Source organism: Arctopsyche grandis, chromosome 3, assembly GCF_051622035.1.
Source record: "Arctopsyche grandis isolate Sample6627 chromosome 3, ASM5162203v2, whole genome shotgun sequence".
Taxonomy (NCBI): domain Eukaryota; kingdom Metazoa; phylum Arthropoda; class Insecta; order Trichoptera; family Hydropsychidae; genus Arctopsyche; species Arctopsyche grandis.
This window is the reverse complement of record NC_135357.1, coordinates 13,544,116-13,557,783: the sequence shown is the minus strand read 5'-3', so window position 1 is coordinate 13,557,783 and position 13,668 is coordinate 13,544,116. Positions and strand designations below refer to the sequence as shown.

The 13,668-nt window shown below is 36.2% G+C and overlaps 1 protein-coding gene across 1 annotated transcript; it reads right to left on the bottom strand.

Moving 5' to 3' along the window:
- Positions 1–254: 254 nt before the first annotated feature.
- LOC143909120 (G1/S-specific cyclin-D2-like) lies at positions 255–13,668 on the bottom strand. The gene is made up of 4 exons (XM_077427021.1): positions 13,384–13,668; positions 11,579–11,794; positions 6,890–7,046; positions 255–553 (listed from the first exon to the last, which is right to left on the bottom strand). Exons 1-4 carry the CDS (start codon positions 13,666–13,668, stop codon positions 255–257), a joined length of 957 nt encoding a protein of 318 aa, XP_077283147.1.

Below are 13,668 nucleotides of genomic sequence, written 5' to 3'. Positions count from 1 at the left end.
AAAAAGAAAAACATTTTCAATGTTGAAACTGGCATAAAACTTGTATAAAAAAAGAATAACACGAAAATGGTAACGTCATAACAATAATATTTATATTGTAAAATCACACTTTTGTGTGATTTTATTTTAGTAATTTTTGGAATATGTACTTATTTCTCTTCCTAATTCAAATTCAAAGAGAATGATGAGAGCATTCAACTCAAACATTGAGTTAAGTTCAGTCTATACTGATAGTGAGTATGAGGTTGTATGAATTAAAATATTATGTCGTCTACATTTTTAGGAGTGGTAGGCTGTGATGTCGGCGTAGCTGGCGGTGAAATATTTTTGTGTGAAGGTGGGGGTGCAGTCTCTTTAGCCACGAGCTGGTCAATGTGTTGGACAACTTTGGTGACAAGGGTGGGGCATAGGTTTGTAATGGAGCATGCTTGAGATGCTAGATGCTCAGCTCCGGCTATTACATCAGCTCCACTACCAGCCGAGAGACCCCGGACAGCACTCACCACACAGGCCGTCGCTAGCAGAGATGGCTTCATTCTCATGAAATCAGTTTCTGTAATAAAACAAATAACAAATCAATAAATAAAGTATTGGACACATTTTTATACTAATGTTAAAACGGAACTTATAATAAAAAAATAACGCGAGGTTCGAGATAAGAATGGGTGGGGGGGAGGGCAGGTGATACGGTGAGTCCAATATACCCAAAGAAATAATAGCACACAGGTAGTGAGTGAGTGGTTTGGGTCCAGATGCTGCGAAAGACAGGTGGTAAACGAGGCAGCCGCTTTACCTTTGTTATTATATGTATACTCGGCATCAACAATTTTTACCAATCGAATATTTATTTCTCGACAAAATAAAAAAAGCACTTTACTCCAGTTTCTTGAAATTTAGCCTTGAGAATATCGCAATCGATTTTTTCACGTTGTATGTACTTCATCACGTTTTAAAATAAAAATCGATCAAGGGCAGTAAATAACCGTTTCTTCGATGAAATTGGAAAACGCAATTGATGGTCAAAGCATTTAAAACAATAAGTACACGAAGACTAACAATTGTGTTTTTTACTATTATATAGGTATACATCTGTATTTTTTATTTATTTAAGGAATTATTGTTGGAGCAAGATTGCGATATGCCAAGACATAGTAAAAGGAGTAAAATGGTAATAATGGGTGTTGGGGCGGCTGACAGGGTAGGCTGCAGCTGTCGGACACCACCTGCCCAGGTCCTGGGATCAACGCCACCGTCACCATCACATACTAAAAGAAACACCCAAAGCCTTATTTACGTGATCAATCAAGTCGCCCACTTCAAATAATAGTATTGCAGATAAAAACTAAGCATTTAGAATGAAATTCATACAGTTACGATCAAAACGAACCAATACACTTATAGAGTACAGGATCAATAAATTGCATTGTATGCACTAGTAAATTGCTTAAAAAAATAAAGAATATTTACTGGAGTTAAGTGAAGTCGAAGGTACGAGTCACGGTTGGCTAGTAATAAAACGTGAAGGCAAGGAACAACTGTCGCAATTAAGAGGGCACCTTCTGCCTTCGAGACTTGTCTTTTGGAACATGTGGACTTTCAGTTAAAATAATTATCATAATAGGGAAAATGCTTTAACGATTTTCTTAACGATACTAAAAATGATCAATACGATAAGTTGAATTTTTAATCGAAATGATCCAAATTAGCAATTTTAGTCAAAATTTATTTTGTTTTTATTCTACTTACAGACGTACGTGTGTATAATAGAAAAATGCATCACATTTAACGGGGTGTTATGACTATGCTATTTTTGCCTTTTAATAAGACATAAAATTAGCTTTGGTGTGTAAGCGACGAAGCATCCCCTAAAAGTAAGCATAACGTGTTTCAAGTCTGAATGCTAAATAATGCAAACTAGTTTGTTGAGTTGCAATAGATTTTATTTATCATACATGTACACCAAAGGTAGTCATATAGCCGTTCACAAGGTTTCTCAGACTATACTTTTATCTGAGAAAAATATTAAAATTTAAATCTTCAATTCAGTAATTTACACTCAATGTGTTTTGTTTAGGGATTTTAATTTATTTAATACATATATACCACAGTGTCTTCACAGGTTACCCTAATACCACATTGTGGCCAGAAATAACGTGTTTTCAATTTTCAGAAATTATTAGTTTTACAACTCGATATCGAGTACCAGTTTTTTTTTATCAAGAAGGGGGTCTAATGCAATGGTCATTTATATATTTTATATCAGATATGTTAAAATTTATAATGAAACGACTAGGTAATTATTGTTGTAAGACCGAAAGGCAACAACAGGTGATAGCACTTGATAAAGATCAATGAGATGTAACGGTGCGTGCACGGAAACGTGCACAATTCAACAGTTGTGATAACGGGTTAACAGTAAGAGCGTTTATTTAAAGTTGTAATTTGTAAATCGGAAGATAATTTATAAAGGCGAGTTTCCAAAACCTCGTTTAGTTGATCTTCCTTTATTTTTTATACAAACGATTCGATAAGAATCTCGAATCATTAAGTGGAATCATTATTTCTCCAACTTATACCGGCTTGACATGATACGAATAAACCCAGACCGATTCGCTCAGACTTCACTCGTAACCTGAAAATATGGTCAGAGATGTATGAGATTCAGGAAGTGCTATGGAATGTGGTTTTCGCATCGATATCCTCAGATATTGAATCCACTATTTTAAAACTGTCCCGAGTGTGTACGTGTACGCTCAAATATCTGACTCGGTCCGGGTGGATTCTGCCCGATTGCACCCGTATCGTGTCAATCCGGCATTAGATTTGAAAGATCAGCGGATGATTCTAGTTCTTGTTTAATTCATTAAATGATTAGAACACTATACAGGTACATATTGGCGAAATAGATCAGGGGCGATAAAAGTGGCGGTTAGTAAGACCACATATGGCGTATTAATAAACTTCTGAATTCAGGGCTAACGAGCCAAAACATAGATATAGTGTCACCGAATTTACATACGCGTATACGTGTACAGTTGAACGGTTTTCAATCGGTATTAAAATTATATTCGAATAGGTCTGCTTGGGTCCTATGACAAATAGGTATTTGGAGCGATCGTTCTCATATTGGGTTAATTTTTTCAGACGTGTACCAGGTAAGTTTTTCTCGTATGTGAAATAATTGTACAATGGGTGAGACGGGATGCGTTTTTGAATGCAGAAAAAGAAGGTATCCTTAAGGGTGTAGGGCCAGGTGTGGCAGGGTTGCACAGCCCCACTGCACCGAGACTTTCCTTTTCTTTCGGTGATCCGGAGACGCATTGTGGCAGGACCATTGTGCCGCGATCTACCCTTGCAGAGCTAATCGCGAGGGTTGGTTTTTTCCTGGCAACGAGACACAATGGAGGGCGCATTATATATTCGCTCACCTCCAGATGCCGTTGCAGAACATACGAATTTCTTTTAGTTAACAATGTCAAGTCCGCGGGTACCGAACTGGTAACGAACGCCCCACCTCCCCTTGATCGCATCGCCCATTAATCTTTGCCGTGAACTTAAATTTTGATTTAAGGTTCACCCTCGTGCTATTGTTATCGCCCCGACGAGTGCTGGTCGAACACCTCTAGATACGCAACGGCAGCTGTGAGATGCATGCTGCTTCGACAAAAAAATAAAACGCGAGCACTTTTGTCAAACGTCACCTTAATTTTATATTGTTGAAAATTGATTTCAGTACAGATGGCTAGCTTGAGACGCATGCTGACAGAATTGGGTAATTCTTTTCAATAACCATTCAGTATGAGAAGATTTGGCAGTTCCTTAGACATGTTAGATAATAAATTTTGGTACAAATGTTTCGATAAGTTTAGCATAGGATCGAAATTTGTTTAGCCAGGTGGTCGCCAATCACTGAATGGAGAAGGCATACATATATAGGTACAAAAGAATATATGATAGAATACCGAAAGATTGAGAAAATAGCGATTGATGGCAAAAGTGGGTCCTGATAAAAAGAATCATCTTGAGTGCAATATCAATTTATAGTGAATACAAGAGCTTAAAGTTTAAGGCATCGGCAACTTATGACCCGCGGGTCACCAAGTGACCTATTTGACAATTTCAAGTGACCCACTTGAATATCTAAAAATTGATAATTTAAATTAAGAACTGATTGTTTTTAAAAGTTCAACGGATAAATACATTGAGAAAAGATTTAGAAAACCATAATATTATCATCTTCTCGTCATATCAAAGTGCTGGTTATCACTTCATAGTTTTCATCTTTGAAAAAAATAGGCTTTGCTATTTTATCCGCGATTGGTTCTACGAGTTTACGTGAGCAAATATTTTCACATATGAAATTTATTAAGTAATCATAGGAGTAACTTAACTATCGAAAATTCAGACGTTGGTATTCGTTTTAAGGTGACTAAATATTAATCAGACTTGATTAAGTTGATGTCACGAGTTCAACTTAAGGAGAGCCATTGATAACGAAGAGATCGTTCGTAAATTTATGACAATTTGTTTATTTTTAAATAAGTTTTTTTTGATTATAAACTGAAAATCACTGAAAATAGTTACAATGATTACAATATTTGGAACTCTAGTTTTCTATTTATTTTTAAATAAGTTTCTAGTTATTTTCAATAAAATTTATCTTACTATTCATTAAAAGACTGTTTAAAAATGAAAATACCTACTGACCCGAAACATCTTTGGTTAATTTTGACCCACACTAAAAAAAGTTGCCGATGCCTAGCTGAGATTTTATGCATGGATTAGATTCAAATAAAAATAGTACTTGATGGTTTGAAGATATGGATTTCGTAGCTGGTATGAAATATGGTGTAATTACATATACAGCAGGGTAATCTTTGATACAAATTTAGTATATGAGGTATGAAACATATTAATATAAGTATTTAATAAAGCAGTAACCATTTGGGATTCATTATAAATCAGAGAAATAGTATCCATGCCAAATTTTGGCTACACTAAAAAACTTGTATGGTCATTGTATTCATTAGGGAGAACAGATTTGGCCAGCTGGGCAGGCGAGGCGAGTTGTAGGACAAGTTGGGGAGGTCTTCATTCAGCAGCTTCAGCTTGAATGGATTGTACGCAAACCGGCACACGTAGCCGGCATAGTGCCTTATTGTTATGGTTTTTTCAATGCCTTCTGCTTTTTTATTATTGTAATTTCGATTGCGTATCAAAAGGCACAGCTGTAAAAATTGACATTGTGTGTACAGTAATTTTAATGTTTGTGTGTTTGTCATATGGCGGTGGGCAGGTGCGCGGACCCTCGCCAGCATTCCGTCACTGGACAGATGCACTTAGCTACCACCTACCTGGTGCACCAGCACACCTACCGAGAACCTCCAAATTAATCGAATGAAGGGTGGGAAAGTTCACGACAACACCCACCAAAGATGATGGGACACCCGAATAAGTACGCAGTTATATACGTGAAATTTCAGATCAAAAGTGCTTAAAAAAAAGGTGCATCGTATTAATAACGCTAACAAGTTCTGAATCATCAAAGGAAAAGTGTAGTTTTCGAGCTCACATTTATGTGAATTATCATTTTCAATCTAATTTGAATTAGCTTGGCAGGAGTAAGTAAAATTTGCGATTCATATTGGTCAGCTAAGATGTTCTGATCAATAGGATTCGCGTATGTATTTAGAGGTGCATAACTAAGCCTGTCGATCTATAAAAACGGAAGGGACGTATTATATGTATATTTTTTGCATGGACAAATATAGAGATTAAAAAATAAATTAAAATTATACGAAGTTCATAATAATGCAGGAGATCGCACTGGAATACCACTGACAAGATACAAACATACACGAAGGCACACACATATAAATATACACGCTTATTTGTTCGGTCGGGCGAGCATGCGGGGATGGAGTGAGTGGGTGCATGCATATATATATATATATATATATATATATATATATATATATATATATATATATATATATATATAAATATAAATATATATATATATATATATATATATATATATAAATATAAATATATATATATATATATATATATATATATATATATATATATATATATATATATATAAATATAAATATATATATATATATATATATATATATATATATATATATATATATATATATATATATATATATATATAAATATATATTTATAAACTGGATTAGACTTGATTAATGACGTAATTTTGGCGTGTTTCTTTGATTTCAAACGGCATAAGAATAATGTTTACAACTGTTTTTACTAGCACTTCATCTTGAATTATCTCAATTAACTCTTTGCGGCACGAGATTTGAAACAAAAAAAAGTCACGTGCTTCACAGAATTTTTGTTTTTTTAGTTAGTGGGACATCATATAAACTTTTGTGCTTTAAATTGTTTTAATTTTTCGAAGTGGTATAAATTACATCCCAACATGCAGCAAAAGATAAAAAAAAAGATGCGCCATTTTTGATACCTGTATGCTTCAAAGAGTTAAGCGTTTCCTTTAATTTTTGGACCCAATTTTTAATAATTAATGCAAAATTTTCAAACTCTTATAGTTTGTTTTCGAATATTTTCAGAAATTATATCGGTCAATTAAATTTACGAACGTAGATACATGTATGTAGGTGAGATGATTGCCATCGCGATTGCGATATAATTGTTATGTCAGGGGTGATTTAAAAATAGGGGTGAGATGCATTTGGACAGGAGTCAACGATACGTGTGACTACTGATTAAAAAAAAAATAACAGTAGTCGATGCGTGACATATTGGAAATACGCATAGACACAAGCATTTCGATGGGGATGATTTTCTCGTTAGGTACATATACATTTGTGCAATGATGGGTCATTGGGATGTTCACCTGTGTAGCATAGTGCAGCGAGGGTGTGCGCGTGCCTACGCAGCAATGTGCGAGCTGGTCCACAGCAGGTGCGTGCCAGAAGTAGTTCCACAAAGTCGAACGAGGTGACCGCAGACACTCGCCACTGCAGCAGCTGCACCAGCAGCATCTCCCAACTCTGCAACAAGCATAAAAGTCTAACGTAAATTATAGCCAGAAGAATAAAAAAAATAGAGTAAAAATTAATAGCAGTCGTCAATCCATTGTACTTCCTGGTGCTTATTATAAGTTTTCGACCAACTTGACTCGCGAACAAAAGGTGACTTCCGGAAGGGTCACGACGTATCGAAATGAGTATCATTTGAATAAATAGGCTCAAATTATTATGTGAGACCTTTACGACCCTCCGAAGAAAATTAAACAATTTGTCATGCGACGGTCACGCACTACTGGTGTAGAATTTTGCGTGGTAGTTGTGAACCTTACAAGAAGGGTCAAGAGGCATTGGAATTCGCGTAAATTAATATTACACTATACATATGTATGTATATACATACTTTATTATATTTCGTTCGATATTAGGCTAACTGTAGATCTCGATTCTATTAAGTGTTAGCTATCTATCAGTTGCGATTAACCCTTTGAATGGTGACGCCGATCGGCGTTTTGCCAACAATTTCATGAGCTTGAAATACGCTGGTAGGCGTTGTTTTTTGAGTATGTAATAAAAAAACAAGAATACTACCCGTAAGCTTTTCTAGGTAACATTGAACATCGGTCGTGTAATCCGTGTCAATGTTTATAAAGACTGGTTTACACCGGAACTTCTGAATTTATTACCATAGCAGAATTTCTCGATGGAAATCCTTAACTGCTGAGTATTTTAGATTGTGAGCTTCTTCTTCTTCTTCATTTTAACAACAATGAAGAAGAACTAGTTTTGGAAAAATACATTCATCAATGGACTTCTTTTGTTTATTTTATATTGTTGAAAGATATATTATAGAGTCTAAACACACCTTTACAAAACTCGAAATCCTCGGCGATAGTTACCTAGGGTTTTTTGAATTTTTATACCTCCTTTCTATTGATTTTTAAATAATTCTAGTTGGAAATGTTGGCGAAATTTTCAGCGTGACGGGCTTTCAACAGAAAAGATGTCAGCATTCAAAGGGTAAATATCAGTCAAATCTTAGCTGACTGATAGAAATCGCGCATTTTTCTTCCTATTGCTTAGTTAAATGAAACGGGTTACATGGGAAGGGATGTTTTATAAACGAAGTTGAATGTATAAATATGGAACCTGAGTGAAAAAATGGAGTTTAATTTTTAGGAAATCGTATTTCATCTTATTTAACGTTTTTCACCAATATATTTATTTTGGTAAAATAGATTAAAAAAATTGAAGAAATCAAAACGATCACACCCAAACTACGAGAAAATTCGCGTAAAAGACGGAAGTACATACAAATGTAGATGACCAAATAGTATTGCAAAATGGGAAACTCGCATGGTAACTCACTTGAAGAGGAGTAAAAGTCTTACGCAAGTAAACAAGTAAAAAAAAAGGATGTTGAGACAAGAAGTAACAACTATCGACCGCAATGAAAATTGGCCTGGTTAGTTTATGAGACACAAACGGAGCGTGTCCTTTTAATAAAGTGTGCATGCACTTGGGTACGTTTACTTTTTGCCGATACTTTTCAATAAGTGAAAAGAAAGGAGCTGATGTCGTTGGAGGGTCACGCTCGCTCGCCCTCAGAAATGGGTGTCTTTTTAACAGAAGGGCAGTTCCAACCACCAGCATATGGCGTCGACGATGGGTATGAGAGATACGTTCTCCATCATGTGAATTCAAATTGATATCGCAAAAGGAAACCGTGGGAAGGTTGCGGGACTTCAGAGGACCGCCGTTTCCCCAGTTTCCTTTCTATGAGAACCAAAAAACTTACCCACATTGCGTGTTTAGATGAATGGGTGAATACGACACGTTCGGTCCGGATAGACGCCAAAGGAAACGTGGGCTGTAGGAAATGAGCAGATAATAATCTAAACGTAAGACGACAATGCACAAGGAAGAGACCACTTAATTGAGGTCCTTATTGGCTTGCTCAACCACCTTGAATCCGCCCGCATCAGCATGGGTCAAGCAGTCGAGAAAGTGATGTCAAATGACATAACTTCTTAAACAATTCTAGAATGCTTTTTACTGTTATCCAAAGATGCTCAGCTATATTATAGCATTATCATTGATTAAAAAATTCAGCAACTCAGAAGTTGGAAGAAAGTGATGAGCTCAAGCTGAAAAAGTTTGGGAGCGTTTTTCAGTTGAAAGCATTGAGATAACAATTTTTGTGATCTAGCATGGGCGTATAGAAAAATAAATACGTGGATAAGACTTTTAGAAAATATAAGCATCAAACTGATGCAATTTTAACACCAAAGAAATTGCTAGAAGAGTAAAAAAACAATAACCTAGAGGTCAATGATTAGAAGTAAGGGGTAAGAAGGAACGACCGGACATGTGGGCAGGATGTGTGACACCTAGTAGTCACAAAGAGGTTTGTTTAATTAGCGAGAATCGTCGTCACGATGTATAATTTTGGGACAGGAAACCATATATATTTCTTTATCAATCTCCAAGTCAAAAATGTAAGGAAATGGCGTACGATAGAATGACAGCAATTAGTGTTAAAAGTTGGCTAAGTTCTAAATACGAGGGTAAATTTGCTAGCACCGAAAAAGATTGGCAAATAGAAACGTCTACTGAGAAAATTATATGAAAACAGAAGCGTGTCAGTGAGGCTCTTATCTGGAAATGCATGGTGAATGGCTGCCAATGATGATGATTTATATATTATTTATAGTTAACTACTGGTACTGAATAAAAAGGTTTTTAATAGCGAAACGCATAGGGGAGATTTCATTTTAAGGTCACTTCTTACACATACATGTACATAATAATGGGTTCCACCTATGTACATATGTATAAATATTACATCCGAGAATAAATCTAGGCATATCGGCGTATCTTCGTTGGAAGTCGCAACTCTAGAGAAGTGGAATAAGACGTCGAGGATAAAATCATGTAAGTATTGGTGATGTGAGGCAATAAGGACGAAAACACACAGCACGGAACGTGACACGTCGACAAGTTCTCCTACATTTCTTCAAATATGGGATACATCGTTATCGATCACTGCCAAGCAAGGATAAAATTTGACCGAAAACACTCCAGGAGGTCATTTTGGGACGGGGCGTGCTGGGCGTTCCATGAATATGTAATACGCAAGGCACGGCCCATTTTTTTCGCATGCTTAAAAGTATCTAAAACAAAAACCACGTGCCACGCGCATCGCTGTGTTTTCGCCCTAAAATGGGTATATCGTAATTTATCAACAACTACATGGAATGTCGATATTTGACATTCCCGTTAGGTTAGGTTTTAACTACATAAAACCCAAAGCCACCATCGATTTCTAAATTGATTTAAGAAGTCGAAAGTAAGCAAAATAGTGCTGCGATTAACTTTCAGGAGTGGAATCCTCTATAAGATTTGACAGCCCGTGAAAATTATGCATATAAAACTATGAGGTTATGCATATGTAATTTTTGTTAATAATTGATACGTAGTAGCAACTCTTTAACATTCAAGGTCACCTACACGGTGAAACTATGCAATTATTGGTTTTTTGAGGCGAATTTCTATTGCGGATAACGTGATAACATTAAGTTGTTACAACTTAAAAAAAGTACGGGTTTTGCTCATTTAAAATTGCCAATTGATATATCTCGGCGACTTGTTGATGTAATTTAAATAGTGACTGGCTCGCATATGCAAATGCATGCATGTTTTAGGTTATAAATTTCATCTTATTAACGGATTCACACCAAAAAAGAAAATGTATGCACATTCCTCATTAAAAATACTTTTTCATCAAAAATTGATGACCGCTTTGTAGTATGTAAATATTAGTCCAATTAGGGTATGTTGCTTATGGGTAAAGCCCGGACCCAGAAAGTGCCGCGGTTGTTCAAATGTTGTAAATGCATTGTTAAAGGTTTGCCGAACCTTTTTTACAAAGGATTTACAACAATGGAACAATGAGCGGCACCTTGGCTATCCTACCTCTACTTATGGGTCTACCTCACGGGCCCGAATGTGAAACGCCCGAAAGCGCAAAAATCAGAAATCGAAAGATAAAAAAGGGTGCATGGTAAACGGTACATACTCAATTAATTTGCGCGAGCAGGATACAACAGGAACAGGCTTTTCCTCCAGTATTCTGCGCGCGCACATTAATACGGGAGGAAAGGCCTGTTCCTCTTTTTCCTGTTAAGTTAAATTTCCGCGCAAATTAAGTGAGTATCGTACTCGAAATCGTGAACACGGAATATCTGGCACTCGAGTTTTCGTTAGTATGATAGTTCGCGTGAATGACTCTCGATGGATGGAACTTTCGGGTGCCAGTTGCTCCGTGATCGAGATTTTGGTTACTTGTACGAGATCACTTTGTGCTGAATAATCACGTAACTTCATTCAGTTACTTTCACGCATGTAGGCCATGCTCTGTTTGGCTGTGCCTAATTACGACAAAACGTTCTGTATACTCGATATATGTATAGTTTTTCAGTCACATCTTCAACGGAGACGCTGCAATCACTGATTTGTGATTACGGAATAGATAATTTGATGTGTTTACTACTGACCACTAGTTCTTGGTGTGTGATGCTGTTGTCCGTGTAGGCCACGAGTAGGGGCAGTGATAGTGGGCTGGTCTGCTTGACTTTGGAGGCTACAAGCAAGGCAGCACAGGCAAGCAGCTGCAGACGGCATCGAGGCACAGCTCGCACGCACAGGAACCTGTCCAACAGGCACACGGACAGCGGGAACACTTGCTCCTCGCACGACTGCTCCTCGCACACCTGCCATATATTCATTATTACAAATTATTCACACATATCGATGGAAGGATAACAAACGCCTGCAATGTGTTTTCATTTTGATTCGATCTATAACTGAACCTTTCAGAAAACAACCAGTCACACCTAACAAAAAGTAATGAAAACTAACAACTTCTGAATCATTAGTATGAACTAGGTTGTGACATATACAAAATAATTGATTAAATTATAAGAAGTTATCAGTTGATAAAAAGTGCATTTGGATTTCTGAAAAGCTTAGTTAAAATTGATCCATTTGAAATTCACAATTCCTCCTGGCACTCTCTCTTTCTCGAATTGGTTTTCAATGATTGTTTATGTACAGACAATAAAATATGAAAAATAACATTAGATTTTTTTGGATTATTCTTAAATCATCTCAAATCGAAACATGTTTCCTATAATGGTAAAAAAACCGTAGCAGAATATATCTTTTTTAGATTATTCTTAAATGATCTCAAATCGAAATATACTTCTGATAATAGTAAAAAAGCTTGTAAAGATTTTTTTTTAGATTATTTTGTTTATTTATCAATATAGGAAATGTGTTTATAATTTGTTAAGTGATCTTTCTTTTCATTGAAATCAAATGGATTGAAAATTTTTCTGGTTTTATTGGTCTAATGATAGGATGATAGTCAATATACATATATATGTATGCATTTGGCAGGGTGAGTTTTTACAATTACATACAGGCTAATATTTTGTAATCGTTGTAGATTTCTATTTTGAAAAGAATCTTTTTTTTTTTTAGTAGGTACTTTTTCCATGGTTGTTAAAAGGGTCGAAAGGCAGGTATAGATTTGTAAGACTTGAGTAATTGAAATGGACCCAGACGTAGTACTCAGTTTTTAGATAAAAATGTATGTATGTGTACATAGAAAATTATGAGCTTTTACAAATTGAATAAAAAGTTTTTATTGATCTTGTTACTACAAAAGAAAGAAAGTCGTTGATAAAAGCTCGCGCAGTATACATAGAACAGACTGTGAGAAGGTGAACGGATTGCCCACACTAGTATAGTTTCCATAGGTTTTATTTTTATCAGTGTTCTGTGGGTGGGATCTTGTGGGGAGTAAATCATAGAATCGCGAGCGAATTATACTTGGCGAAAAATTTGACACGTTAAAAAAACTTTATAAAAAATTAGTGAAACGAAACTGATATTATATCAATGTTTAAGGGTACTTTCTCTGTGATAATATCCGACAAGCTTAAATTTTTTAGTAAAATTGACAAGTTCGTTTTTTTGAGTTGTCACTTTTATGTGGTCTGCTTTCAAAATCAAGCTTTCTAACTTAACTAACAAGTATTCGTCCTCTAGTCATCACGCTGAGCTTTTCATAGCACGCTTTTGGCAAGTGACTAACACGTGAATTATTGGTTGGTTTTCGATTAAGTCCACTGGAGTGGGTTTAAAATGTTTCAAAAACACGGCTAACATGTAAATAAACTGTAAAAGTAAAGTTTAGGGAAGTTCCCGTGTGCGATACACATATGTACGTCGTACTTGAAAAGTTTTGAAAGAATCGTAGTGAGATTGATGTAAGAGATGAGTGAAGAAATCTGACCTCTAGCATCCACGTGGTGACGACCTTTCGCATGAAGGGCTGCAGGTCATCCTGCACGTGGTGGAAGTAATCGCAACTGGGCACTGAAGTGAGTTCCGTCAAGAGCAGGTTGTTCAGCACTCGTGGCTCCCAATTCATGAAGTGGTCATCGGGGGCGGTGCGAGGCTGCTGCTGCTGCTGCTGAGAAGGAAGTTGCCATTCGTTTGCACCTAAACCTAAATTTCTGAATTCGTCCACACCCTCTTCGGTAGCCGCCGACAGACGTTCCTCACACGACAACTCCAT

Excerpts from the sequence above, each read along its gene's own strand:
- LOC143909120 (XM_077427021.1), bottom strand. The coding sequence starts at position 13,668 with ATGGAGTTGTCGTGTGAGGAACGTCTGTCGGCGGCTACCGAAGAGGGT. Across the intron at positions 11,795-13,383 it reads TCACCACGTGGATGCTAGAG|GTGTGCGAGGAGCAGTCGTG; the intron begins GTCAGATTTCTT and ends AATATATGGCAG. Across the intron at positions 7,047-11,578 it reads TCACACACCAAGAACTAGTG|AGTTGGGAGATGCTGCTGGT; the intron begins GTCAGTAGTAAA and ends TGCTTGTTGCAG.